General features: G+C 35.9%; 1 protein-coding gene across 5 annotated transcripts in view; it reads right to left on the bottom strand.

Moving 5' to 3' along the window:
• Positions 1-27,719, bottom strand: part of SESTD1 (SEC14 and spectrin domain containing 1) — a 53,861-nt gene that overhangs the window by 18,027 nt on the left and 8,115 nt on the right. For 4 of the 5 annotated variants that reach the window (XM_042874889.1, XM_042874886.1, XM_042874884.1 and 1 more), the window contains exons 2-8: positions 19,189-19,268; positions 13,283-13,391; positions 11,487-11,577; positions 10,230-10,343; positions 2,680-2,793; positions 1,606-1,703; positions 706-761 (exon numbers count right to left, since the gene is read on the bottom strand). In XM_042874889.1, coding sequence (XP_042730823.1) covers positions 706-761; positions 1,606-1,703; positions 2,680-2,793; positions 10,230-10,343; positions 11,487-11,577; positions 13,283-13,391; positions 19,189-19,243 — 637 coding nt within the window. In that variant the 5' untranslated portion in view covers positions 19,244-19,268. Of the gene's footprint in view, positions 1-705; positions 762-1,605; positions 1,704-2,679; positions 2,794-10,229; positions 10,344-11,486; positions 11,578-13,282; positions 13,392-19,188; positions 19,269-21,807; positions 21,827-27,719 lie in introns of those variants that run through there. The other variant, XM_042874888.1, reaches the window with a different exon arrangement.

The raw sequence follows: 27,719 nt of genomic DNA on the forward strand, positions 1-27,719 counted from the left end.
ATTCTCCCACATATCAGTAAGCTAAAGCATATGCAGAGCCAGCAGCTCTCTGTAGCAGACGTTACACAAATCACACTTCATGAATGTAGGTAGGAGGCTATAAGGATTCTGAGCACTCCTCAGATTGACTCACCATCTTTATGCTGTGCTTTGCTTCCTACTCTGTACAAATCTTTAAGCATATTTCTAGTCCAAATCAACAGTGTGATTCTGTGTTATTGGGGATAAGATAGTCACCTAAAAACATCTCAAAGAAACAAAACTGTTTAAAGCTCAAGGGAGAGTCCAAGAATGGAACAGTCAGAAGGACCATGCTTCACTTCCATAGGTAGGCAGCTCAGAATGAGGCTGATGCAAATTATCTGACTCGTATGAAAACCACTTCAGATCATTACCATTTTGTGGCTACTTGAGAGTAATTCATTCCATGAGGCCAACATATCAGCATTATCTAGAAGCAATGTACTTTCAAATTAAAGCTACTAATTATTGTAACACTGTAAAGATGTTATCAACACTACTAAAAATGATTTTAAGCAGACAAAACGCATTGCTTTCTTTTTTATCCTAAGAAAGATTACACTAATTGATAAGCTTATTACATTATGGCATTGGTTAAGATAGCTATCACGCCCTCTGCTTTCAAGTGAGGAACAAAGTGATTAATGAACATTAACAACTGACTTTATTATTTTTCAAACTTACCTGTCTGCAGTACAGTCTCAGGATCAACTGATGGAAGGAAGTTCAAATCTATTGATCTTGAATAAAGAAATGAACAAATATCAATAATTAATTTGTATTACAGTAGCATTGAAAAGCTCCAACCAACACCAGAGCTACCACACTCTGTTAAGAGACTATGTTACTTTTTTCCATATCTCTTTTCTTCACACCCCAGAATATTCAGTATATACAAGACGTGAGAAAAGCACATCAAGTGGCAAACAGCAGTATCCATAGTTTACAGAACTGTGCAACAGTGGCAGAACTTTTTGTTGATGGAATGACACTTGCCAGCAGGAATAACAGAACAAACTAAAAGCCGCATTGACTTGTGCAGTATTATGAGATTGCTAATCAAGCCTGAAGCTGAAATTTTGATCTCCTGTATCTCAGCCTAATACCTTAAATGCTAGGCTCTTTGTAAATCTAAAGACAGAATAATTTTCTATGACTTTGATCAATGATGGAAAACATGAACTTGCTTTTAACACTGTTTAAATACATGTTACGACACATTGGTTCAAAAAAAAAAAAAAAAAAGTTCAGTTCTTTAGTTTCTTTTGGAGTCTATTTACATCAGACAATCAACCACTTGTAGGAAAACAGCACCAGAATAAATCCCTCTTCCTTATTTTGATGGTAAATGTCAGTAAAACAGTCATTAAATTTTTGTCCTTTGTACACATTTATCAAAATGAGATGCAGCCAAACACACAAGCATCCATCCACATACAAAATTTGTGATTTGTTTTTTTAATGTTGAAAATGTCCTTACATATTTCATGACATTTGAAGCATTATAATATTTTCAATATCATTGAGATTTCTAATAAAATTTAATATCAAAAAACCATGACTTTCAAAAACCTAACTACATACCTGTCTTTTTCTTGTTGATTTCCTTTATCACTTCCGTTGTTAATTAGAGCAAGTTCATCTAGCAAGGATGTTGATTCTTTTGTGAATTTTTCAAATACCTAAACAAAATACATGTTTTAAATTAAGAAATATAAATAATGTAAGTAATAAAATATTGAGGGCATCGATATAAATTTATCCAGTGGCTCCAATAATACAATTTCAACCTTTATATTATTTCCCAATATTCAGAAGGTACAGCAAAAAGAGCATAGTTTTCTACACGCAACAATTAGGAGCACCAGAATCTTTTAGAGAGATAAGAAACATCACAATAAAATGAAGAACTGATTTCTGAAACAATTTTTTTTTAGATTTCTACAGAACCTATAAGTTCTTATGGACATACTTACTTCACCATTTCATTTATGCCTCTATCTTTATTTAAATCTCAAGCATAATACTGAATCAGGGTGTTACAAAAGCATTGGATAGCTCAGCTGAATGGATAAAAATAACCAGCTTTGTGAAAATACCAAACCTTCATTGCTAGGAAGAAGCTACAATGTAACGAACAACTCTGAGGTAGAAGAAAGATATACTAGTGAGTTAAAAAGAATACTCTTACCAGTTTCTTCAAGTGCAGGGGTACACAGGTATCAAGGCCTGTGTAGTCAGATATTGCATATTGCTCAGATTACATCTTTGAAACAGATTTTTTTTAACCCTGTATGATTACTGCAACACTGTATCCACTGGGAAGACATCATTGATAGATCTTTCAGCATAGAGCCAAGTTTTAAGCTGTCCTAACTCTAAAGTATTTCTTCCTCGTTAGGGATTTCCCCATTAGTAGGCAAAAAAATTCCCTTCATAGCCACTCCATCATACATTCAAGTTCTACTAGAGCAACAGTCTATGGGAGTGCTCCACTAAGGAATGCTCCACTAAGGAACCTGTTAGTTCAGTTATCATCAGGAAATGCGTGCATTTGGACTGCAATACTACACATAGGACAAATCCTATGCAAGGCTACTACATGAATAGAAATCCGTGGATCAAGAATGACACATTTGAAAGAAACAGAAAACTAACCAGCCTCTTATTCAACCAATCCATGTGATCGTAGGTGAGAGTTCCTCCAAAATCTTCTGTTAATTGACATGGTTCTATGTATCGAGTCAACTTGTTAGCAGACACCAAAATAACCTGCAACAGTAAGTATCAGATACAGGTGTAGGTAATGCTTATACTTCAGTTCCTGACAAATTGTGCTAAGTGTGTCCAGAGGTACTGAGCAGATCTTTTCAGTGACTCACAACAAGTGACCATCTTACTGCTAAATATCCCAACAAAGCATAGTTGACCACAATTAAGTGGGGCCTAATACAGGCATATAGTTTTGATACACAGTCTACATTTCATGCAAAATCCCTTAGAAGCATCAACAGTACCACCACCTATTTATAGCAGGAGAAAGAAAAACGCTTGCTGGCTGTTTTCTTCATGGTATTGATGTTGCTTGATTAAGTTATACTTTGTGACCTACTTTCAGTGAACACAGTGGCAGGATATCATGCTGCAAAGCACCACTCTCGCAGACCTTTGTACCACACAAGCTAAATACCTGCATTTACCATGCAAATGTGCTGCATACCTTTATAGTTTATGTAATTTTTACATTCAGTACATCCCTCTGAATTTATAAAAAAAAAGAAGAAAATTAATTCACTCAATCAGGACATTTCAGTATGGAAACAATGTAAATCAGTTAGCTAGTTCATGGCTAAGAACATCAATTCTAAAAAGATTTAAGAAAAAAAAAAAAAAACAGCAAACTGCTTTAATAAAATGATGGACTGCACTGATACCACTAAAGTCTGAGTATTTTACTGAATCCTTTGGAGAAAGACTGGGGGGACACAACAAAGGATAAGCTTAACAAACTTTTTCTGAGGAGGCATTTAGAACATTTCTTCTCTTGCAAAACAAAACCTGACAATAGTACATCAGCTACTTCAGATTATCTTCATTCCAACTCTACTTTCCAAAAACACCACTCACAAGGGTCAATTAATCAAAGAGCACAAGCTGCCTTGCACCTTTTTAGAAAAATTCTTGAGAAAAAAAATTCCAATAGTGAGCTTTGTTTTAACTTATGATGCTGCTTCAAAAACTACTTATTCTCAACAGCTATTTAAGGAACTTTGAGCTAATAGAGTTACTAACGTATCTGACAACTGCAGAAATACTGCCTGAAAGTTTTGAAGAAAAAAAAGCAGTCATCTGCATTCTGATCAGGTGGCATCAGAAGGGTGGCTCTTAAACAGAGTTTAGCTTGTTCCTGCCCAGCAGGAGTACTAATGCAACTCCCTCCATATGCTTTAAATTAGTTAACTTCACTGTTTTTATGTGCAAGTTGCCTCTCTGAGGCTTCTGAATTTGTTTTGGTTAGCTACCAGTGAACTGTAAGAAACAAGGTTGAAAAGCAAGGGGAAAAAAGTCAAAAGGTATAAATGAAGACCATTTACTGTTAAAAAATTTTAAAAAGGAAATATCCCTCTGCTTGCTTACAACCCAACTGATTTCCACCCCCTACCCTCCCAAAAGGACTGAAGTATTGACTTTAGAAAGATCTTTGGACAGTAGACTATGGTTTTACATTAACACAAACAGCTTAGATTTTCTAAGGGATAAATGAGTAAGTCTGGACGACAGGTCTTCCAAAGGCAGGGAAAGTATTACTTACTGAATCTGTCTGTTTCCTTACCCACTCTATCCACCCACTGGACAAGTCACATCTAAAAAGGTGACAGTGGTAATAAGGTTTCAAACATACCCTGTGTGGTACTGGCCAGAACCCCTATTATCATCGTCAGTACTCAGTTCTTCTCAGAACCCAGAGGAGCAGTAACAGCTTTCATTGTTCTACTCTAATCATGCTTTGTACAATAATAGCCTGCATTAATACTTGAAAGCCCTTCCAGAAATAACTCGAGCCAATGTTTTGGGAAAAGTAAAAATGCTGTATTATGGAATAAAATCAGGACAACATTTTTAGGAACTGACAAACAAAAATGAGGAAAAGACATAGCACAAGGTGCTATTGCAACTATAATTTTCATTCACTTACTAGAACATAAAACTATCATTCTTAAAATATATCATTTCAATTAAAAGTACATGAATGCATGCTAAAAGCTGATCACAGTTATCTAGTAACTGGCTGGTATTTTTGGACAAATCTCATACAAACAGGCCTAAGTAGAAGGGTATTTCATTTATTTCCCCAGAATTCTGCCAATTTCTGGTAAATTCAGAAAACTCATCCTTTCTGATAGCCTAGTTGATAGGTACAAAAGACTGAACTTTGACAAACTTTGGGCTCATGAATTGGACTCAATGACCCTTGTGGTCCTTTCCAATTCAGGATATTCTCTGATGCTATGAGTCAATACCCCAGTTGTTTTTTTTTCAGTGAATGGATTCTCAATGACCTGTTATTCCAACAGCTCACATATACAAACAGCTTTGGAAAAACATGGAAAAGCTTCAGCTAAGAAGGCAGAGATTGCAAGCATAACTTCGCACTTCAGCTTGTAAAGAAGCTCAAGCCACAGAACTCCTACTTCCACTTTTCACATTATACTGAAGGCAACCTTCATATTAAAAAAAAAAAAAAAAATCAGTAACATTCTTGGTATTTCTTTTATTTTAAAACAAAGTATGAATCTTACATCCTTTCTAAAACGATCAAATTAAACTTTCACACTTATGTTCCCACCCCTCCCAAAAGAAAAAAAATTAACTGTCCTCATTCTTCATCAAACTTAGCTTCTGGAAACTGTGATATAAGGATTGAACTACATTCCTGGTGACTTTTCAAGAATAACTCTGGCACTTTAAACAGACAAATCATAGCTGCCCACATTCCTGGTCTGACAGTGATTCATTGCCATGTAATTGTAAAGTTGTTCTTCTTCGTAGAACAAAAACTCCACTGTTTCATAATAATGAAACCCTACTTGATTAAACACTGAGTAGTGTAATGAAATACAAGTTAAATATTTATCTGACCAGCACCACACAGAACATCTGGCATACTAGAAAAGCCCAACAGCAGGTAGCAGAACCTAGACACAGATCAATCTGTCAGCTCCACTACCCTTTGCCATCCAGTACTAACTGCTTTGGCTACTTATTCACCTTCCCCTTCAGATTCATGATAGCAACATGCTGTCATTTTTCCATATAGAAAAGAGAATAATAGGCACACACAACCTGATATTTTTCAGCACAGCCTCCTTTGCAACTGAACTCTAGAAGTGATGAACACAGGTTTACCTTCTCCAGCTCTATAGGGAAAATTCCCTGATTTGGATGTAGCACATTCAGAGTTTTTTTGTTTGTTTGTTTGTTTTTTTAAATACATTCAGAGGAAGAATATGCCATAAAATAAATGCCATTTTGATGGTTAAAACCGTAGAACTGTGATATCTATTTTTAGGAAAGTCTGTGAAAACTGTAAGTTCCAGTGCCTTTGCTCTAAAATAACCAACTGGAAGAGTAGATAAGGAAGTTAGAAACTTACAAAATGTTATTCATTTGTCTCTGGAATAACATTCTGCCTATTCCTATTATTATTATTATTATTATAAGAAATAAAATGGGGCTAAGCGTGCCAAAACTAATTTCTAAGTCGAAAACTGAGAGGATATGCAGATACATATTGTAACTATATATTCAAAATTCAAGAACAACATAGGAAAACTTTCATGGTAACACATTAGAGAACTCTGGATCACAGGGGAAAAAAGCCACCTGTAAAAAATGGTTGGGGTTTTTGTACTTTGGAACATTAAGGACTGTTATAACCAGGCAACAAAGACCATTAGACTGGAGAAGGTATCTACTTCAGAGTTACTTTACTTGAATTAGAGACCAATATAGAAAAAAAATACCTAATCATGTTTGTTACTTCCAGTTGCTTTCTTAAGCACATCTTACACCTACAATGCTCAATAACCTTTTGTTCCTGTAATTACTCCCAGAGCTTTGCAACTCTTCACCACCACATCTCACCCTAAAGCACAGAATCTCTGCCTTACAACTGAAATGACAGCATGGTGACTGATGGCTTCATGTGACAGTATTAGACAAGGTATAAAAGGCAGGTCAGGAAGCACAAAGTAGGGTGTGGAGTATTTTATGGGTCCAATAGCGGCCTTGGTTTTTCTAACTAATAGTTATCCAAATCTAACATCCCATGAAAAATAAAGGTCAAGTATTGCTTTGGTTTTACTGCTAGTATATACAAACATACAGCTGCAATTTTGTGTAAAGGGGCTTCCATAGCCTTACCAGTACTCACATCAAAAAGAGGGCAAAGATACATTACTAGCTCTAACACAAGGACTACCTCGAGCACAGAGGAGGGGCATTTTTAATGAGTCAGTTTTGCTAGTAACATAACCAAGAGTTAATGAATAGTGAAGAACAAAGGCTTACTTATTACTAATGGCCATTCTTCATTATCTGGGAAACTACAAGGTTTTTTCTACTACTCTCATCCTTCCCTGTCCTTTAATGAAGGATGTTATTAAAGAAAATGAATTACTTCACAGAGAAGCAAAACTAAACAAGTGCAAGAAACAAGGTAAAGCTAGGACAGTATCACATAGGTCTCTTCATCAACATCTATAGTGACTCTATATGCGCACAGCTGCTCACTGTCCCAAAGCTGTCAGCAGCTTTCATACAAGCAGGCGATCTCACTGTATCAGTGAGTCAGACATTTAGTGCTTCTGAACTAGGAGGGAACTCAAGAACAAAACGTTATCAACCATAAGAATTGAGCAACTGCCCCTTTATTACCCTCTACTCATACAAATCTCTGTTCCATCCCTGCATTAATCCAAGATACAAGGAGCCTGAAGAACAAATCTGAAGCTTTCCTTCTGCATCAGTCTTTGCATAGAGATAAGCTCAGAAGGAGGATAAAGGGGAGTATCTTGGAGCCTGTCTATGGCATCCTAACATTCCCACACAGTGAGACAGTTCTGCTTTGTGTAAAGGCCCTGACTCCTTGAAAGTTTGTTAAATGTATTTTATTTCTGCTAGTCTAATGAGCAGCCTTACAATATGTTTCCTAGTTCAGAATACTATACTCATATTGTTCAGAACATTCAAAATCTTAGCAGCTTTGTGAGAAAGTATTTATTAATTTAGTAATTATGTTTCTAAAATATGTTACCAATATGTATGGTATTCTTACTTTCTACATCAGCTATTTCTAAGGATATGTTACAGCTTAGTTTAGATCAATTGCCCTTTTCAATGCTCAATGCAGAAACAACACTTCCATTTCCCACAATATGTACTTTTTTCCTCATAAAGTGATTTACATGGTTGACTTCATTTTTAAGCAGTTGACACATTTTGATCCATTGTATGAACTGTATGAAATGTATACTTAGTATTTCAATTATTTTCCTCTTCCTAGATCTTCAGAACTCTTAAATTTAATTAAGAGAACTGTAGATCAAGATTGCATGTCAGAGAGAAATGCTTACAGTTTAGTAATATAAAATGTAGTTTAGAAACAAAACAAAAATACTCTAATGTTCTATGCCAACAATGCAAATACTGTCAGTATGGATGCACACTTCATAAAATGACTTATAAGATGATAATTCTGTAATGAAATTTAATGACTGAGTGAATTCTTGAAGGTAAATAATATCTCCCTGTATAATCATTTAAAATTATACCTGCTTCACTACCAAATATTTTCTGTAACCATTCTACTAGTCTAGAAACAGATTCTGGCTAAATCATATTAAAGAAAAAGCTGAGAAGAATCTAGAAAGATTTCTTTCAAACTAGTAATATTACAATAAATGTATAAAATTATTTTAAGACCACAATTTCAAAGACTTCCCAGGGCCATGCACACTGGTAGGTAAAAAAAGACTTTATATTCAATAGTAGGAACTGCTGAAGAATTCCTGTCAGCATAGGGATTTGGGCATTTAAGCAACATCTGCATGAAACTGAGCATCTGTAAACTTAAGTTACTTTCTAAACATAAGCTCCTAAATCATCCTTCTGAGTACAGATGGTTGGTTCATTTTTTTTCTTAATGGGATGTGGTACAAACAATTGACTAACATATCATACATATCACCATACTCATCTTCTTTTGCACTGAAAAAAACACATTTTTGATCAAGTAGGCTATGACTGAGCTGATACATACTGAACTTCAAGACAGATACACGTTGAGCACACCTCCTTGCCTGTTCCTTCAAAGGATTCAAGTGAAGGCAAACAGACACCCGTTAAACTCAGGAGAATTTAATTTCAAGTTATGAGATTATCACGGGTGAATTTTTGCCACTGAAAGTAGCTTCAGCTATTATCTTTATTAATAAATATCTAGCTATCTCAAGCACAGAAGTGGTTGTTGAGATATTCCTTCGTACTCAGACTACTTTTCAAATCTGTCTTTAAGGAACTACTCAGAAAGAAAATACAATCTGTTCTTCTGTTAGATAAATAGCCCAAATACAAACTTGTAAGATTTCTTTCCTGGTAAAACACTAAAGCTTAAAAAAAAAAATAAATAAAAAAAATCCATTCTTCCTGACCCAGTCCTTCAGAACTCACTGACATGAAAGAATTGTTCCTGAAAGAAAAAATGGAATTATCTATTCTAGGTAAAGTTTGATAAAAGACTTAACAAACTAAAATTCTTATGAATGAACAATGATTTACCTAGATGATGAAATCTCTAGGATTATATAATTTAGTATATAATTTATTTAGTAGCTCCATCTTCCAAATTCCCCAAACTAACTTTTCTAGATGGGAATTCAAGAACATAATCTTAACATCAGAGAGAACTACCCAGAATTAGATAAGGCTGCAAAACACTTAATCTTTTTAACAAAAGATGCTCTTATAGTGCCTCATACAAAACATGTTTCCATTTCAGTAACTGGCAAGCACAGCAAATCTACTGTAGTTCAAACAAAATCTATTTCAAAAGCACCTGGAAAGATTGATAACAGACAATTTTCCAAAAACAAAAATCTGAGTTTCCAGTAACCTCCCAAAAAGATAAAAGAATGGAACTGCTAACATATTATATAATCTTTTGTGCATACTGAACCTCATGAGATAATATTACCAACTTATCTTTGGAAAACTGAAATGCCTTGTGAACTCTGTTTCAAATGTCATAAACCTCAAAGATTAGAAGACATTCATGCAGCAGCAAGATGTTCTTCAAAGAAGGGCAACTACTCATTTAATAGCACTACACAATATGCAACACTACAATTTATTACAGAAGACGTGAACAAAATTCACACTAAACCTCATAACATTTTCTTACTCAAAGCATCAACCAAATGTGTCATACAGATTTATCCTCCTGCTCAGCAACAGATTTCTAATTAGAAACTTCATTTAATATTCCTTTCAAGTAGAAAAAGCAAAAAGCTAAGAAGCCACAGTGCTTTATTAGGGATCTCCATAAAGCACCCAAAATAAACTGTAAGGAGCCACGCATTTGCATCCAATTATTCTAAAGAATTCCAGAAATGGTGTTTGTGACTGAAGCAGATAAAAGTTCTACATACCTCGAAGCCAAGTCTATCTTTCTCCTTCCAAAAGCAGAAGTGCGTAACCTTCTTATCCCAAAACTCATCTGGCTTTACTACACAAACAAGTGATACCTCAGCTGGAACAACATTCTGCAAAATGAATTAGGGGAGGAAACAACAGTAAAAACATTCATGCTTTCATGTATCACAGAACTGAGCTCTACTTATGTGCCACCAACTACTCAAGAAGTTACATTTGCAGATAGAAATTAAACAAGATTGGCTGCATTTATGTCCCAAGCTGGCTCACACTCTGCAATAGATTGCACAGCAAAATACTGTCAGAACTGAAAAGAAAATGTAATCACTAGTCCATGCTGTACCAGCACAGAAAAACACAAATTTTTGGTTTCATTAAACATTATTTATAGTATCTCTTTTTAGAAAGTTTATAACAAAGCTTACTACTTATGCAGTCTGCTATGTAAAAAAAGTAATTAATCGTTTACACAAAAAAAGTTGCCCTATTGGAAGTAGACACTTTTTAAGGCCTTGCCTAATTTTGTGCAAAGAACTCCAATAAATAGCAATCATTTACACAGTAAGAAAGACAGGAAAGGCAGTAGAGTTCAACATCTTGAATCTAGTTCAGTATGCTGTGTCTTCCATTTTTATTTGAACGCTGAACCAGAAGATAGACCATACACCTTACCAGAAATAAAACTTTATCATATATCCTTATCAGAACCTCACTATTCTGAAAAGGTAAGAAGAAATCATCATTATTAGCAACCTTTATTGGTAAACTGACACTTTTTTTCCTCCCTACTTTGAGTAGCATCCAGGACTTAACTTGTGACTGGGACAAATGTAATGCAAAAATCAACAGTTAATTACAATGGAAGCTAATTGGGACTGCATAATGCATCAAAGTCTGCTTATCTGTACTGTCTACTTATCAGCATGAATTGTTCTCTGCTTATGTGCTTACTACTCATGGCTTTGATGATGCCAAGAGCATAGTTCTGTATTTTTTTCCAACCAAAACTATTTTAGGAAAAAGGTTACAATCTCACGTGTTAAGCAAGTGAGGAATTTGACCCACATTAGACAGAAGCGTATCATCCTCTCTTCAGACTGTTCCTTTGTCAAAGAAAAGATTGGGATATTAAAAGCTCATAAACTGCCTACCTGTCTTTCAATGAAGATATTAATGCCCCAGAAGTAATGCAGCTATTGGGTTCACATCTATAGAATAAATCTGTCAACTGTCAATATATAAAGTGGATTTACCTGTAGCATTAACACAACTGTCTTCACCACATTCCACTGAGATTTTCTGCCATCCACTATCACAGTAAATCCTCTCGCTTTGCACTTCTCACTAAAAAAAGAGAAGCATTTAGAAAAAATGGTGTAATTCATCAAGTATATCACCATGACTCTGGCTTTAAATCTACTGAAAAATACAGCTATGTAGATTCTTGGACACAGTTATCCATCAATACCATAACGTAAGTTTCAAAACATAGCTATAATGTAAGGCATGCTCAATTGTTAGACATGTTAGGCTAGCTTATTCTTAGGAGGAAAAAGTAAAAATTCACGTTCCTTAGATATAAATCAAGGTTTCAGGCAACATCCTTTCCCATATATCTCCATTTCAAATGCAGTAGAGTGACTCTTTCCTGAATGCAAAATGCAAGTGCTTAGGCCAAAAGAGATGCATTTCACAAGGTGCAAACAAAAGTGACAATAGTCTTTCCATACTGCCACCACAAAGTTATTTTTTGCCCACATAATCGACAAACAAAATATCAGAAGTGGGAACTCTAAACTTCGCATTCAAGCAGATCCCAGTTTATGTAGAGTACAAAGAGTGCTTCCATTGAATTTTCATCAGTTATTTTTACACTAATGTATGAAAAAAAAAAAAAACCACACACCAGGGTGAGACTGAGAAATAACAAATGCTTGTGAGAACAACAATGCCTACATCTGTTCCATAAATGCAGCCAAGTCCTTAAGTCAATGAGATGGCTTACATGGATAACAGTTTGGGATTTCCAGCACTTCACAGGCTGTTCAGAAAACTCTTCCACAACTTAAATGCTGTTCAATATACACACACACATTGATGCTTTATTTGCAAATAAACTGAATTATTGCTTGCTTCTCTCTCCCTAACCAGAACTTTTTCCTCCAAATGATCTTAACTACAGAAAGAAGTTGGATCACTTAGTTATGTTCTTAATACATTTGTAGATTCCAACAAGCAAACTGCACTAAAAATTCTTCAGTTATGGCACTGAATCTTTATTTCCAAAAGGATACAAGCTATACTTAAAGGGATACAAGCAAACATTTAGCTGAAGGGCTTCATCCCTTTCTAGATATACGCAAAGCAACTCTAAAGATTGACCTTTGGATCTTAAAAAAAAAAAAAAAAAAAAAAAGCAAAACTGTCACTGTAAGTTTACAGGGTCACATAAGCAGAACTTCAAAAATATCTTACAATCAGGTCTGAAAGACAAAACACTCAAATTCTCATTCAGCACACTTAGGTGGTATTTTAACTTTCAACACTTAACTAAGCTAGATAACTTAAATGAAACTATTTAAAACTTTGCACAATTAAGGTCTAAGGTTACAAAGAATATACATACAGAGAAGTAAAAAAAGAGGAGGCTTTGTTTACTTTGGGCAAGTTTGTAAACTGCAATGCTACTTCTGTAAGCTTAAGAAATTCATTAGAGTGGCTCATTAATTTACATAGCAATTTAAGCACACTGACATTAAAAAAAAAAAAAGATATTCCATGAAAGGAGTGAAGGAATACTTAACACAAATATATACAACAAACAGAAAAACACAAAGGTAGATATACAGAATAAAAGAATTTAGGCAAGCCTTAGTAGACCTCCAGGTTTATTTGAACATGTATGTTTCTAGCTAAACCAAACTGTATAATGTCTTGAACAATCATTTACATAAAATAAGTTTTGCATTGATATCAAATAGAAACAAATGACCCTTTCCAGGACTAAAAGAAGCAAGCAGCCCTGAGAGCCAAATGCCTTTGAAATCACCTTGGGATACTGAGCAGGTAGTCCAGCGTGACACTCAGCTCATCCATACTTGTCTGCTCAAGGCATAATGGAATTGTCAGAATGAGACCACTTCTTCTGTCCTTCCCTCCTATTTGGGCATGAAAAAGTCATTAGAAAGTTAATGTAAGGGCTTAAAAGTAAAAGAAATAGTTTGTAGTCACATGGTTTGAAAACACATCATAAAACTAACATTTAAAGTTGCTGTGGAAACTACTCATGGTGTTCCTCCTGTTAGACGTGAGGATCCACTCACCACATTGATATTTTTAGGCATCAAAGCTTCAGAGAACAGACCACATCCACATCGGTCATAGCCTTTCATCTGGTAGTTCCAACATAAACACTGTCCCATTCCAGTTTCCCAGAAGCATTATTTTTGCATACGTAGATTACACTTTCACTTAAAGCATATCCTAGATCATCTATACAACTAGTGAGTCAGAAACCTAGTAAGATTCCAAGGCAAGCGAGCTCAGCTGCTCCAACTGCAAGGCAAGACCTGCTGGAAACATCCCTTAAACAAAATGAAGTCTTGTTCCACATGGGCTGTTCTCAGTTGATACATGCATCAAGCCCATTGATTTTCTGACCTACTTACAGGCATGTGACAGTCACCTCACAATTAAGATAAAAACTTCAAGCCATTTGCTTTAATCTTTGTATGCATTTTACACATGCAGCAATAGAAACAAAAACATGGCAAGCACCAGCCACACATTTTCACTTCAATCAAAATCAAGCATTAGCCAGACGTATAGCATTTAAGTAGAACATGCTGCATCTGTGATTTGTCATTTTTTTTTTTATTACATAGACAATTCAGAAAGTTTCTGGGAAAGTAGTTTCTTTATTTTAAAAAAAGAGACTATTTAAAGAGCTGAAATTTTCTCTGTGGGTCTTTTCTCAAAAGGATTGACCTTTGAGTCACATGGCTATCAACCAACAAGAAAAATGGATTTGGAGAAGGTTTTTTCCCCCTCATAGTTTCAATGGGAACTGAAGACAAATATATCAAGATCACACAAAAAATAAATACTGACACAGTGCCCTGATATGTGCATCTATTCTCTCAGAAGGGCCTCCCAGAAAATCTGGTAGTGGGAAGGGAGCCAGGTGTGCAGGGGACTCCCCATATTCACCATACCTTACAGAGGGGCATCACTGCTGAACATCTGAAGAGAAGAATTAAAGTCAATAAAGGGGCAAAAGTAGCTGTACCGGATCTTTCCACAGAATCTGAGAAGTAGTCATATATTCACTATTTTGAGTAAAATTACCAGGATTTCCCCCCCTCCTCTGCCCTTGAATCTGTGATCTGAGGGGGAAAAAAAATACTCTCAAGTGTTCATGTGGTTAAACCCATTATATCAGTTTTGCTTCCCTGCAAGTCAGAGACAGAGAGTACAGCTTCTTAAAGAATAACAACAGCTGTGGAGCAGTAACACAAAGCACACAAGTACAGCACAGCAATGCTTGCAGATGCATACACCTACACTGACATAATTTGTGAAGAATTCCTCCCAAAACATTAGAGATGCAAGCAAAATAATGGAAAATAGTCTGTTGACACAACATATGTTGGCATCCTAATTGCAACAGCATTTTCCCTTGCTTCCAAAGTTATCTCAACTCCCCTAATATTATTTAAGATCTACTGGTATGCAGGTGAGCAAACTGTATGTCTTCAGAACTACTGCTTAGGTGGTCTATTCTAACAGTTGTGTTTCTCTCTCTTTTCTGTGGTGGGTTTTTTTTTTGTTGTTGTTGTTGTTGTTGTTGTTTGTTTCATAAGTGAAGGGGGAAAAAATGGGAGGGTAGGAATTCTTGGAAAAGCAGAAAACAGATTTTAATATTTATTTATTAACAGAGGCATCAACTAACAGTGAGAAAGGATCTACCTGTGTATCCTTTCTCCTGAATCCAATGAGCCACTGTGTAAAGCAAAACTTATTTACAGACTGTCCATCCTTATCTGTCTCAGGCAGAAAACCTTTTCAGGCAAAAGTGTGAAAATAGGATTAGGAAAGAGGAAAGAAAAAGGAAGAGAAAAAAAATAGCTTAGTCCTTTATGAACTAGAGATTTGTTCTCATCCAAATGCCTGAAGCGAACAAAAAATTTTCTTCCTACTTGCTACACTACTTCACGAACCCTCATTAAACAATGAAGAGGGAGGCAGTATTTTTGAGGATGTAAAATAATACTTAAGGAGCCATGAACAATGACTTTTTAAGCTACTGTCTCTTAACGAGAAGAATAATAAAATGAAGAACTAAGCCTTCCCCCAAGCAGTCAGGCATCATTTGGTCTTTCCAAATCCAAAAAGTATTTCAAAAATGTTTTCAAAGGCAGTAGGACATCAGTTTTTAAGAATTCAAAAAATAAACTGGTTTACACTAAAATTCAGAACAGCTAAATTCAAGAATAGGTTACTGGTAGAAAAATGGCTAACTAGGAAAAACTGCCACAGCAAAACGTAAGAAAAGTGTCATAAGTAACCATAAAGACTAAAAATGCAGAACGGACAAAAGTTGGTGATCAAATAGAGCAAGCTCATGACAGGAGAAGCAGTAAGTAATACAGGAAGTTATGAAGGCATTTTTAAGGGGAACACCACAGCAATGGCCCCCGGCCAACCTCCAGGAACCAAAATTCAGTCTGGAATAACAGCAGCCATCTCAGACTTGCAAGACTGGTATCTAATGCTCCCTCTCCTCCTCAGCAAGAACTCATGAGTGATCCTGAAGTTCAGGCTTAAGATTGTCCATTTAGGAGAAGATACACAGAGGGGAGAGTGTTTGCAGAAGCCTGTTTTCTTCTTGCGTTTATACCATGTTAGTCTTACCACAGATGATTCACAGCTGAAAGAGACTTGTTCTCTTCCATTTTTTTCCCCCAGATTCACATAGGCCCACAAATTCAGTTAATGGTTAACAGTTGTTCACATTATTGTTATTATTATTATTATTTTTTTGCAGACATGAAAGGCTCCAGTGTTGAACAGGGACTTATAAATCAAGGCTGAGGACTGACACTTCAAGTCTACTCACAAAATATACTAAACACTCAGATATTCTCACGTGTATACCCAGATTTAAATAAGAGGGCTCCAAAAGTAATGCCTCTTATTATATTATGTTTGCCCATGATGTCAGAGGCAGATGCTGGTAGCATGGCAGCAGAGGTTGAACCTTCCCACCAATATCTTGTTGCATTTTGTTGCCACGTGACATATAGTAGCAGAGGGGGAACATGACAGAATGGTGTCTGACATGGAAGTACATATGAAACAATGGTGCACCACTGAATTCCTCAGACAAAATGGCAATCAGCGACATTCATTGACACTTGCTGAATATTTATGAAAACCAAACAGTGGACATAAGGCACTGTAAAGCAGCGTTTCAGCAGTGGTGACAGTGGATCACCTCCATTGGTGCAGAATTTTACAAGCATGGCATGCAGGCTTTTATACATCATTGGCAAAAATGCAGAGCTAACAGTGGTGATGACAAAAAAAAAAATAAAGTGTTTTGTACTAAGAATTTGCCTTATCAAATGGTGTTATTGTGCCCTTTATCTCTTGCTGTTTCCTTTGAAATAAATAGGAGGCATTACTTCCAGAGCAACCTACATAGCATTTGCTGATCCCACAAAATAAACAACCTAACTACGTCTTGACATTTCAAAGAGACTGCAATAATTAGCAGAACTATTCAGTTTCATAACATGTCATCTTGCTTAACTGAAGCTTTTTGCTCTCCTCTCCTTGTAAACATTAGCAGAAAAGATTCAAACAACTATATTCTGCCTGCACAGTATTTTTTGTGCAATCTTCCTGCTCACATAGATCAAGTAAGTTTCTGCTAACCTGTCATAATGTAAACCAAGGACAGAGTAGGAATTATAATTCATTATTTTGCTCAGTGAAAATTGATAGCTTGTGATTTATAGAAAAGACAACGTATATATTTATCCATTAAAAAACATTTTAACATAAAATCATATCTTTAAAGGAAATTCTGGAAGAGAAACTGGACTTCAGTCATGAATACAGTGCAGCATTTGCCAGTATTAACACACTAAAGTATTTAATTAATGGCAAAACAAATTGCTCTTTTAGCAGTATTGTTTTTAATGTTCTAAATATTAGAGATACCATAAACATTAAACACTACTGTTAGAAGACAACGTTTAGAGAGAAACCCAAAACAAATTGTGATTTTTGACTATGAGCACAATGAACTTGAAATCTCCTTTGTTTTACAAAAAAGCTCTACTCCCAGTTGAGTTCTCAAGTTTAGAGCTAAAACTGAAAAGAATCTGGGCAAATCAACACATTGTATAGCCTAATTCAGAAGTGACATAGTTTATTAACTGGAAAAAAAAAATACATATAAGCTAAGGAAAGCAACAAAGAAAAATAAAAAACACTGTAATTGATTTTGCACCAAACAGGCTGAATTTCTGTTCTTTGTTTTGCTGAGTCATTAGCTCTCCCATCTTCCTGCCATTTATGATGGCCTACCAACATGAATTCCAAATCCACTAGGTTGTTTTTCCAGAAAAAGGCAGGGCCAATACTACTTGTATGCACATTACAAGCAGCCTTATCATACAAACAACACCAGGGAAAGGTTTGACTATAACACCATTTTTATGTTTATTTTAAAATCACTGTAGTCTTACTTACGAAACTAAAGGAAATAAAATTGCTTTAAAAAAGGACATGAAAAAGTGGTTTGTCTATGAAGTTCTTTTACTTACACTGAAGAATGCTTAATAGAACTACTGCCTGAATCTTTATCATTTATTAAACTAAAAGTATCTGTTAATACTATGCAATTCCAAAGAGGTCAAACCTACTTAGAAATATGAAAGTTCAAAAAGGGTGACAGCATTTACCTGACACTCAGTAGATTGCTTTTCACTAAGAAGATCCATATTTCAAAATGGATCAGGCAGCTTTAACAAAGTGCAAAGGCACTCTAGTTAATGAGAACTTCCCTGCTGCATAAAGCCAAACAACCAACCATTTTATGCATCTGCTATCACTACTGAGGAAGCTGCCTGCTTTTACAGGCTGTAATATAACGTGAATTTATTGTTTTGAATAGGAGTTGTTCGATTTGAAATCTCCTGTGACAGCAAGCAAATTCAAATCAAAATAAGTCGCATTTAAGAAGGAACAATTTTCACTTCAAGTGATTGGGGTGGGCTAAAATGAACTAAAACAGAAGAACACTTAATTATTGCAACATTTGTCAGTTTTTGAAATTGTGAAGTCCCCTGCAAGTTAACTACTTTCCCTTTTCAAATCCATCTTTCCAAGCATTCCTTTTCGTTTTTTTTTTTGTTTGTTTGTTTTTTCTTGTGGCCTGGAGAGACGAGAATTACAATTAATTCAAGATTTAAGAATTGTGAAAAGAAAAACAGTAATTCTAACTTCGCTTGAATTAACTACTTGGAGGCAGAATTAGCCACACATTACAATGTGTTATCAATATCTATTTCTAGGTTTGAGAAAAGACAAGGGTAAATAAAATCCTAAAACTAACCACCTGCATTTGTAAAACCACTTAGAAAACAAAAAGGGTTATTATTGGATGCCTGCTAAATTGTTAATCTTTTACTTCTGGACTGAAACTTCAGGACATCTACTTTGTGGAGTAGAGTCACAGGCTACACTGAAATCAAGTGCTGAAAACCAGCAACAACATGTTGCCTAATAGATTAAAAAAAAAAAAAAAAAGATGCTTTTGAAATGATACAAGTGCTAACCTGCAATATATTTCTGCTACATACATTGAGTAAATACAAGAAAGCAAACAAAAATTTCACCCAAGTTATGTAGAAAGAACCCAACTGAGGAAAGTTGAAACTGTACCTGAAAGAAAAGCCAGTTTTTTCTTCAGAATGGGTAATATTACTGACGCTTCCATTCTATTTCAGGTAATTTTCACAGGTCTGAAATACAAGAAGTTGAAGTTGTAAAGCAGGGGTAACAAATCAAGGTGTTTCACTAGAGACCACTCTGACCAAAACACTCGTGCTCCTCTGAAGAAAGTACAAAACAGAATCCGCAGTACTGTTAGAAAAACAAATCACCTAATTGCTTGGTCATTCAGACATAAAACAGAACATGTAAATAAAACTAGTGCTCTCATTACATTTTCATAGTCCATTCTACATCACCAGGAATATTACTACGAAATACCTTTTGCCCCATTAGTATCAGGATGCCATCATTACCCTGCCATTAGTAGATCTCCAATTAAAGAAAAAAAAAAAATCTAACAGTCAAAATAAGCAAGTCTAACCTACAGATGGAAATGCTTTTTGCTCCTTTTGTCCCCAAATCCCTTCCTTTCTACAACTTTGTGCAAAAAACTGCAGTTCGTTGTGATTAAACATTGGTTCATTGACTATGAACAGGATGTCAGCACTGCAACCTCCTTCCTCCTCCAGGTGCACAAAGCAGCAACTCACACCCGTGAGTATTCCTGAGGTCATGTTTTTGCTACACCCCAGAGCACTGCATACAGCACTTTCCTGGTAACAAACTTCACCTGAGTCTCAGCAACAACACCCTCCCCTTCCTCCTGCACCAAGATCAGCATCATAGTTTTCAGATTCAATTATTCACCCCAATTAGACAAACTTTCAAGAGAAAAATCTTTAAGAAAACAGATAAAACCCAACTATGAAAGAGTTGAGACAACCCACTCATATTAGACAAGAAAAATCACCAAAACAAACATACTGCTTCTTCAGAAACTGGTTTCATACTGAAGAACTACTTTTTTCCCCTATTAGTAAGTGTCACAAAAATGACATGCAAGTTACTCAGCCCATGACATTAATTTGTAGTTGAAAACACTTTGAGAAACATTTCCTTTACTGGTCATAAGTTGGTAACTGTTGCACTTAGTTTACTCATTCAGAAACAAAACTCAAAGTGTTTAAGTAAACATATACTTCCGCTGTTGCAGAATACAATCAAGAATTACATAGAGGTAATGTATTAGAAGCGACTCTACTGATGAATGTCTGCTAAACAGTTGCATGAAATGCTAAGTTTTAGTGATAACATCCCAAGGCATGCATTTGAAACAATCCAGTACAGCTAAGAGATTATATATATATATATCTCCAGTAAAAGATACAATTAAAGCAAGGAAATAAAAGCATAGAAAAATGAAAAAACATTGGCAGATTACTAAATTCTGCTGCTTAACTTACTCAGTTGTAAAGAGCAGGAGCCAGTCCTGAACATTAAGATGTAATACTGACAGACACATCAAATGCAGTGAGTCTACATAAATAAAAAGAATGACTTTGATGCAGACTGACTAGCGCCTCAGCCATTCAAAAAACTGCAGCCTGAGCACCGGCAAATGACAAGCAGCAAAAGAACAGAAATCTTTCAGAAAATGAAGTTCTGTAGGATGCTGAAAGGATACAAAATGTCTAAGGAAAAAAATTAATATACTTGTTAAATGTGAAAATATGAATACACAAAGAATCATGGCTGCATTTCTTTTTTAATATACAAAAAATGACCAAATCTTCTTGGAGACTTAAATTAGCTTAGATTTTAACATGAGATTTCAAGAATCACTGGATACGTGCAAAAGACATGTCAAGGGGTTTATATCAACAGATAATATTTACACATATGCACACATTAGGCTACTACTAGCCACCTTCCATTGAGTTTTGTTTTGATTCAAAGTGCTATGTGCAGATGGAGATTAGTTCCTAGAAAATTTTTCTGGCCTCTCCTTTTCTCGTGTTCAAAAACCTGACAATTTACTACTTCATACACTCCTGTCTCTTAATCTATATTTGCAGATTAGAATATGGTATCATTATATTGATACCATATAATGTCAGACTCCTTTCTGTGCTTGTACCATTTACTTGGTACTGCTCAACACCAAGCAAAATAGTGATACTATATGGAAGCAACAAATGACTTGGTCAAAGAACATTTTATCACACTTTCAGCCTGGAAGAACTACCACCCATTCTCTTTAACAAAAATAAAAATATTCACTATCTTCTAATTACATAGGAGTCAATAAGCACAGCAATACAACATGGTTATCATGCACTTGTAGTCCACCCCTAGTCCCATGCTGAACTCCAGGCAAGTCACACATTTCTATCAACCACTAGATAAACGTCTTCCACAAGTAATGTGTGGACCTACTGCCCTAGCTTTTAAGCACATGTGAAAAACAAAGAAGAGAGATCCAGGAAAAGAAGTAGAATGCCAGTCAAGGAGGAAGCTTAATGAATCCTTCATTTTATCGAGGTGCTCCCCCTCAGGCAGCACTGAAAGTGCAATTGTTATTTTATATTAACTTCTACAGTGTAACTCATGATCATCAACTGAGTGGGAAAGTTCTTATTTGCAGTAGCTAAAAGAATAAACTAAGACCCAGAGCTCCTAAGCATTTCTTATTTTAAGGAACATATGAAATTAGCTCATAATCCTTACATGATTTAGTTCATTTCCTTCTCGTACACCTTAAGAAGGATGGAAAAAAAAACAAACTGAGGTTAGTATTGGTTATTTTTACATCCCCACGTGAAAAATCTCTGAAGTTTATGAAGAAACATATCCCCACTCCTGTAAAACTCAGAAGTGAGCTAAATTGTGATTCAGGATTCTTATGGGGTTGGGCTTTTGGAGAAGGCTGCTGGAAGGTTATTTCATGGCTGTTTGAGTGTTGTAGGTATTGTTTTTTTGTTTGTTTGTTTTTGTTTTCAAGATTCCACTTTGTCTTGAAAGAAACATCTCCCTAAAGGGAATTAGTTCCCGGAAAATAAACTGAACAAATCAAAGAAATTCTAAGTGTACTTCTGCCCTCCCACCTTCCTCAAATAAACACTTACGTAAGCATTACATTTACACAATTTAACCTTACATATGGTACAATACGTATAACACTGGTGTGTTATTGGCATCAGTTTCTGGCAAGTAACCCAGGTCCCTACCACAGCAGGCAGACCAGCAGGCTACCCGTTCTAGGAGAGGGAGCTGAGCTGTTCCCACAGTGTTGGCAAAGCCACAGCGTGAAAGAAAGGAAAGCCCAGAGCAGCCTTCAGCATCTTGCTTGGTTCCTTTGCGACCAAAGTGAGAACAGCTCCTGGAGAAAGCTTTGCAGTACCAACCTACAAGGAACAACATTTTGTGAATATTAGTGGATTCACCCTTCAAGACATTCCATCACACCTTATTTATGACTAAGTCTTTAGAAAACTTCAGCATGAGAGAGGCTCATCAGGAAAGCAATATTTTGTATTTAGGTGCAGCCCTTTAACTCCTCTTAGTCTAAAACCAAAGGGAGACAGTAGGCATCAATTTCTGCTCAGACTGCTACTATTGCCCTACAGCTGGTGTAAATACAACCTACAGACCACTTCTGAGAAGTAAACACCAGACACAGAAGATACCAGCAAAGCTGAGAGGAATCTGAGGTCTCCATAAATTGCAGTTAATAAATGCCTGAACCTACCTTGCCCCACTCCTCAACCCCTTAAAAGTGATCTCCCATATTTACAAAAAGAATCAACTCCTATGAAGAAAAAGGTAAACCTAATTCTGCACAAAAAAAATACCAAATTCAAGATAGGTCCCAGAAAAAAAGAGCCCAAAATTATTTTTTATTTTCTTTAATTCAAAGCACAAGGCTTTAGATTGAGATCTGGAGCTCTGTCTGAGTACTTCTACATTCATGTGCACAAATAGAACTTTTTTCCTTGGGAAAAAAAAAAAAGTTAACAGAATCCAGATTGTAAGTGATCTAGAGGAAGTGGGGAAAGAAAAAAGAACGAACAAAACTTCAATCAGGGCACCCGAGGTAAAATACAGTAAGTTTTCCTTTTCTTGATGAAACAATGAGCTTCACTGCCAACAAAAAACCCACTGACTTTTTTTTTTTTAAACTAAGAAACAGAAATAACACTTTTTTGCCCTCCCTCCCTGCTCTAGTGTTCATTACCACCCCTTAGCGCCAATTTCCCTACTTAAGTGACTTTGTTATTTATGTGTATAAAGCACTTCCCACACTAGAGAAGGAAGCAAACAGAAATTCTGTCTTTCAGGAAACTGCATCTCAGTGCAGCTTGCACTTTAAACAATTACTCAGATAAGAACCCTATTAAATCCTCCTGTATGCTGCAGACAAAAATCTGTGGGCCGTTACACTAAACACTAAACTCAAGAATGACTCCAGAAATCATTTCTGCCTTTCCATTAGAAGCTAAACCATGCACGTAGCTAAATAGCTTTAATAGTATTCTTTTTTCTTTCAGATGTGGAACATGCAGCTCGTAAGGATTTTTCCTTTTTCACCTTAAGTTATACTTCAAAGTTACTACAAATTGATTTTATTATAATCAGGAATGAAAGCAAACTTCCACACTCACTTCATAATCATAGTACCTTCACATATAAAAGTGTTAACTTACTGACTCCAGTGAGCAACTTTTTTTGCTGTTAGTAAAACACAAATTTCACTACATGGTTTTCATTTCTCACAATATTGGCAGTGTTCATGGATCAAAATAGTTCTTTTGTTCCATATTTCCTGTAACCAAAGGAAATATTCTGTTCATTGAGAGTGAAGGGAGGTGAGTCAGAACTGTAATTTAAACACCTGCCCTTTGTTCCAGAAACTCCTGAAGTTTGCAGTTACCCCTCTTCTATGAGAGTTCTGACATGCTCTATCCAGAAGAAAACTCTACAGCAGGCTGTTTGAACACACCAGAAAAAAAAAGTCTTTAGGATTAAAGAAAGGTTTACTGCCTCTCACTATCTTTAACACTCCAGAGAATCTCAGGGTGAATGAAACTAAACGCTATTTCTCTACTGGAAAGAAACAATTTTAAGAGATCCTGTGTTTACTTTGCACTGACAGCATTCAAAGGTACACTAATAAGCAAAATCACATGCAAGTATACTTAGTCCTGTAAATAACTAACTTGTTTGGAAGACAACATGATGACGGTCCTAAACTGACCATCAGGCTCTCAATTTAGAATAAGGAAGGTCAGGAAAGAATGATGCGATTTCAACACTATAATGGTGTCTAGCTGGAAGAAACAAGTCTATCATCAATTCAATTTAAAAAAAAAAAAAAAAGCATTTGACCCTAAAGAAAAAAAAAAGCAAGAGAGAGGAAAAATAATAACAAGAAAACTGAAAAGAAGAGATTTCACTTATAGAAAGTGAACTTCTACAACAGGTTGAATTTCATCACTTCTGAATTTCATCACACTAATTTTATAACCTCAAGTGTTACAGATAGCAAAACAAGTTAAAAAGATTAAATACATTTGCTGTAGGTCAGAAACAATTCAGAGTGCTCCATGCCCACCTCCAATCTGCTTGAGATGTAGTATTTTTATTGGCTCTATTATAAAATTTCTGTATATAGAAAACATGCTAGAAATGAAATAACTACAGCAAAGAACTCACTGATCTTGTTTCGAATTACCGTGGCTTTCAGGTTTTTAAAGCAATATACCTGTGTTCATCTTCAGCTATGTATTTGCTTTTTCAGAATATTTGCACAGAAATACTGGAAGATTAAATATTTCAGTCTGTACTCCCATGCAAAATCAAATCATGACTAGGCAGGCTGCATCCCCTATCACTTCTGAGCTCTAGCAAAAGTCATGCTGTTTGATCCAGGACAATTTGAAATTCTAAAAATACTTTCTAAAAAAAAAAAAAAAAAAGTAGAATAGAACTACAGAAAGCACTCAAAAATAAAAGCTGCGTGAAGTGCAAAGTCAAAATGCATAATTCCTGATGAAGATATCATCTGCATTTTCTACTGTATGTCTTCAGTTTCATACAATAAAATTAATTAAATAAGAAATAACCAGATGCTGTTAAAAATCATTTGAAAAGTCTATTAAGAAGGCAGACGAAGTCCATGAGCTTGCACTGACTAGGTGATTGGAAGTACGATGCCCTGAACACGCTAGAGAACCTGACTGCAATTAACGTGCTTTCTCTCTAAGCAATCCAGTGGGAGCCACAATCAAAATGAATTCAGGATCAGGAAGAATTATTACATACACAGTTATAGAATCAAAGAATCATTAAAGCTGGTAGAGGCCTTTAAGAAGTGAAGTGGCCCACCCACATCAAATACTGCCCACTACACGACATCCGTAAATACTAAACCTACCCTTTCCTTAAACCTCTCCAAAGAGGGTGACTCAACAACTTTCCCAGGCAGCCTGCTCCAATACCTCACCACTCTTTCAGAGAAGTTTTTCCTAATATCCAACCTGAATTTTGCATGGTGCAACTTGAGGGCAATCCCTCTCATCCTATCACTGTCACCTGGGGAAAAAAAGGCTGACCGTTGCCTCACCACAACCTCCTTTTAAGTTGCTGTGAAGGGCAATAGTTTCCTCTGAACTTTCCATTCTCCTCAGCCCACTCCTCCTAAGACTCATGCTCCCAATCCTTCACTAACTTCATCGCCCTTATCTCAACATACTCCAGGGCCTCAATGTCTTCTTTTTGAGGGGTCTAATTGCTCAAATTCATTAGATTTGAAGCTCAAAGTCGATCCTTAAATGAGTCTGTCTGTTTAGGAGTACCTATTGCAAGTTTCAGAAAACTAGTATTGCATTATTTTTGTCACGTATCCAGCAATACAGAGTAGCTGATCTGCTAAACACAAGATGAAAGCTCAGGAAAAAAAAAAAATCTGGTTTCCATTCCTTGTCCTGCTATGAAATATACATATGGCTTTCAGCAAGTCATTTATCCCGTTTAGTCTTCATTCAATCTCTCCATCTGTAAAACGGAGATGTTATGCATTAGTTCCCTTTTCGCAAGAGCATTGTGATGTTTAATTCATTAATGTTTTGAAGACTTGAGAGAATATAAGGAGCTCCATAGATTTGCCTATAAATAGCCAAGGAGCAGATGGGCAGCTACATTCAAAACTGTAGCAGCTTGCAAGTCCAGACACAAACAATAGCACAAATGACAATAGACATTCTGAAATACTGGAAAAACAAAAAGAAAATAAACCTTGATCATATAGGCTGAAGTTTTGAGCTTTTAAAAATCAACTTCTGAATTGCAAGCCTTCAAAATTAACAGCTTCATTCTCTGAAGCCAGCACACAGATGCTAACTCCAACCCAAAAGAAGCATTAGCCCAGACAATCTGGATCAGCTTAAAACAACTTCATCCATACACAAAATAAAATCCATATGCAAGACAGAAAAAGCTAAATATCAGACTTACCGTAGATCATTATTTTATCTTCCACTAAAGCTACATTAAAGTTATGGGATAGTGGCAGAGAGAACACAAGAGGATTTCCCCCACTACACCCCAGGGGAATTTGAGAAGCACACTAAAACCAACCAGAAAGGGGGGAAAAAAAGCTGTAAACATTCAATCATTACCTTTGTTTCTAATCAAAGAGCAAATTGAACTGGGTTGCTCAGCTGGACAGATTCAAAGTAACAATAAAGCTGACAGATGAACATCAGCTTAGGTACTCAAAAGCAGATAACCAACACATTAGGAGCATCATTTTTTTTAGTGTTAGAAGTCCTTGAACAAAATAGTTTAAAAAAAAAAAACACAAACTTTATGTTGCACCTATTTTCAAATTGTACATGAAGAAAATACTCCTAATCTTCCTTAAAAATTATAATTCATACCAAAGGATTAAGAAAATAAAAACTATGGACTGATGAGAGTTCATCAGTATACAAGTTCATTTGTAAAATGCAACTATACAATGTCAGTTCTATTAAACATGTGTGATTAGTACTCTTAACTCAGCAACTTGTTAATTGCAACAGCAGGTCAGTGTAGCTTGAAAAACACATCCAACTTCTGGATAAACATTCTGTCAACAGTGTGCAAAGCTACCATCCAAAGGCATATCAGCACAGCCTTATCAAATTTCAGCCTGGAAAGTGTACTCAATTTCTCCTGTCCTTTTTTTTCCCATCTGGATAATCAAGTCCTAACTTGTACACATGGTCATTCATCTAACAATCAAATTTGAAAGTGTTGTCTTGGATAACTACCTCCTCTGTTTAATCCATCTTCGGTATTCAATTCCCATGCCCCCCCCCCCCCCATATACTGAAAGCAGCGAAATAAATGAGTGGCAAAAAGAAATGATGAGCAACTTAATGAAAAGGGAGCAAGCAAATGGAAATCAAGAGAATAAGAGCAGCTATGCTACCCAAAAAGAAAAAGGCATTGTACTCTTAAGTTTTAACTTCAATCTCAGTCAACCATTCATTTCACAGAACAAGTGCTTTTCTTCAGACTTGCAGCAAATGTCAGAGCAAAAGAGAAGGAAGAGCATAGAAACAGTACAGCTAGCTAATAACCCACACTTGCAACAC

This window comes from Lagopus leucura, unplaced genomic scaffold (genome assembly GCF_019238085.1).
Source record: "Lagopus leucura isolate 7727_CA_CO unplaced genomic scaffold, USGS_WTPT01 Super-Scaffold_100012, whole genome shotgun sequence".
NCBI classification, from domain to species: domain Eukaryota; kingdom Metazoa; phylum Chordata; class Aves; order Galliformes; family Phasianidae; genus Lagopus; species Lagopus leucura.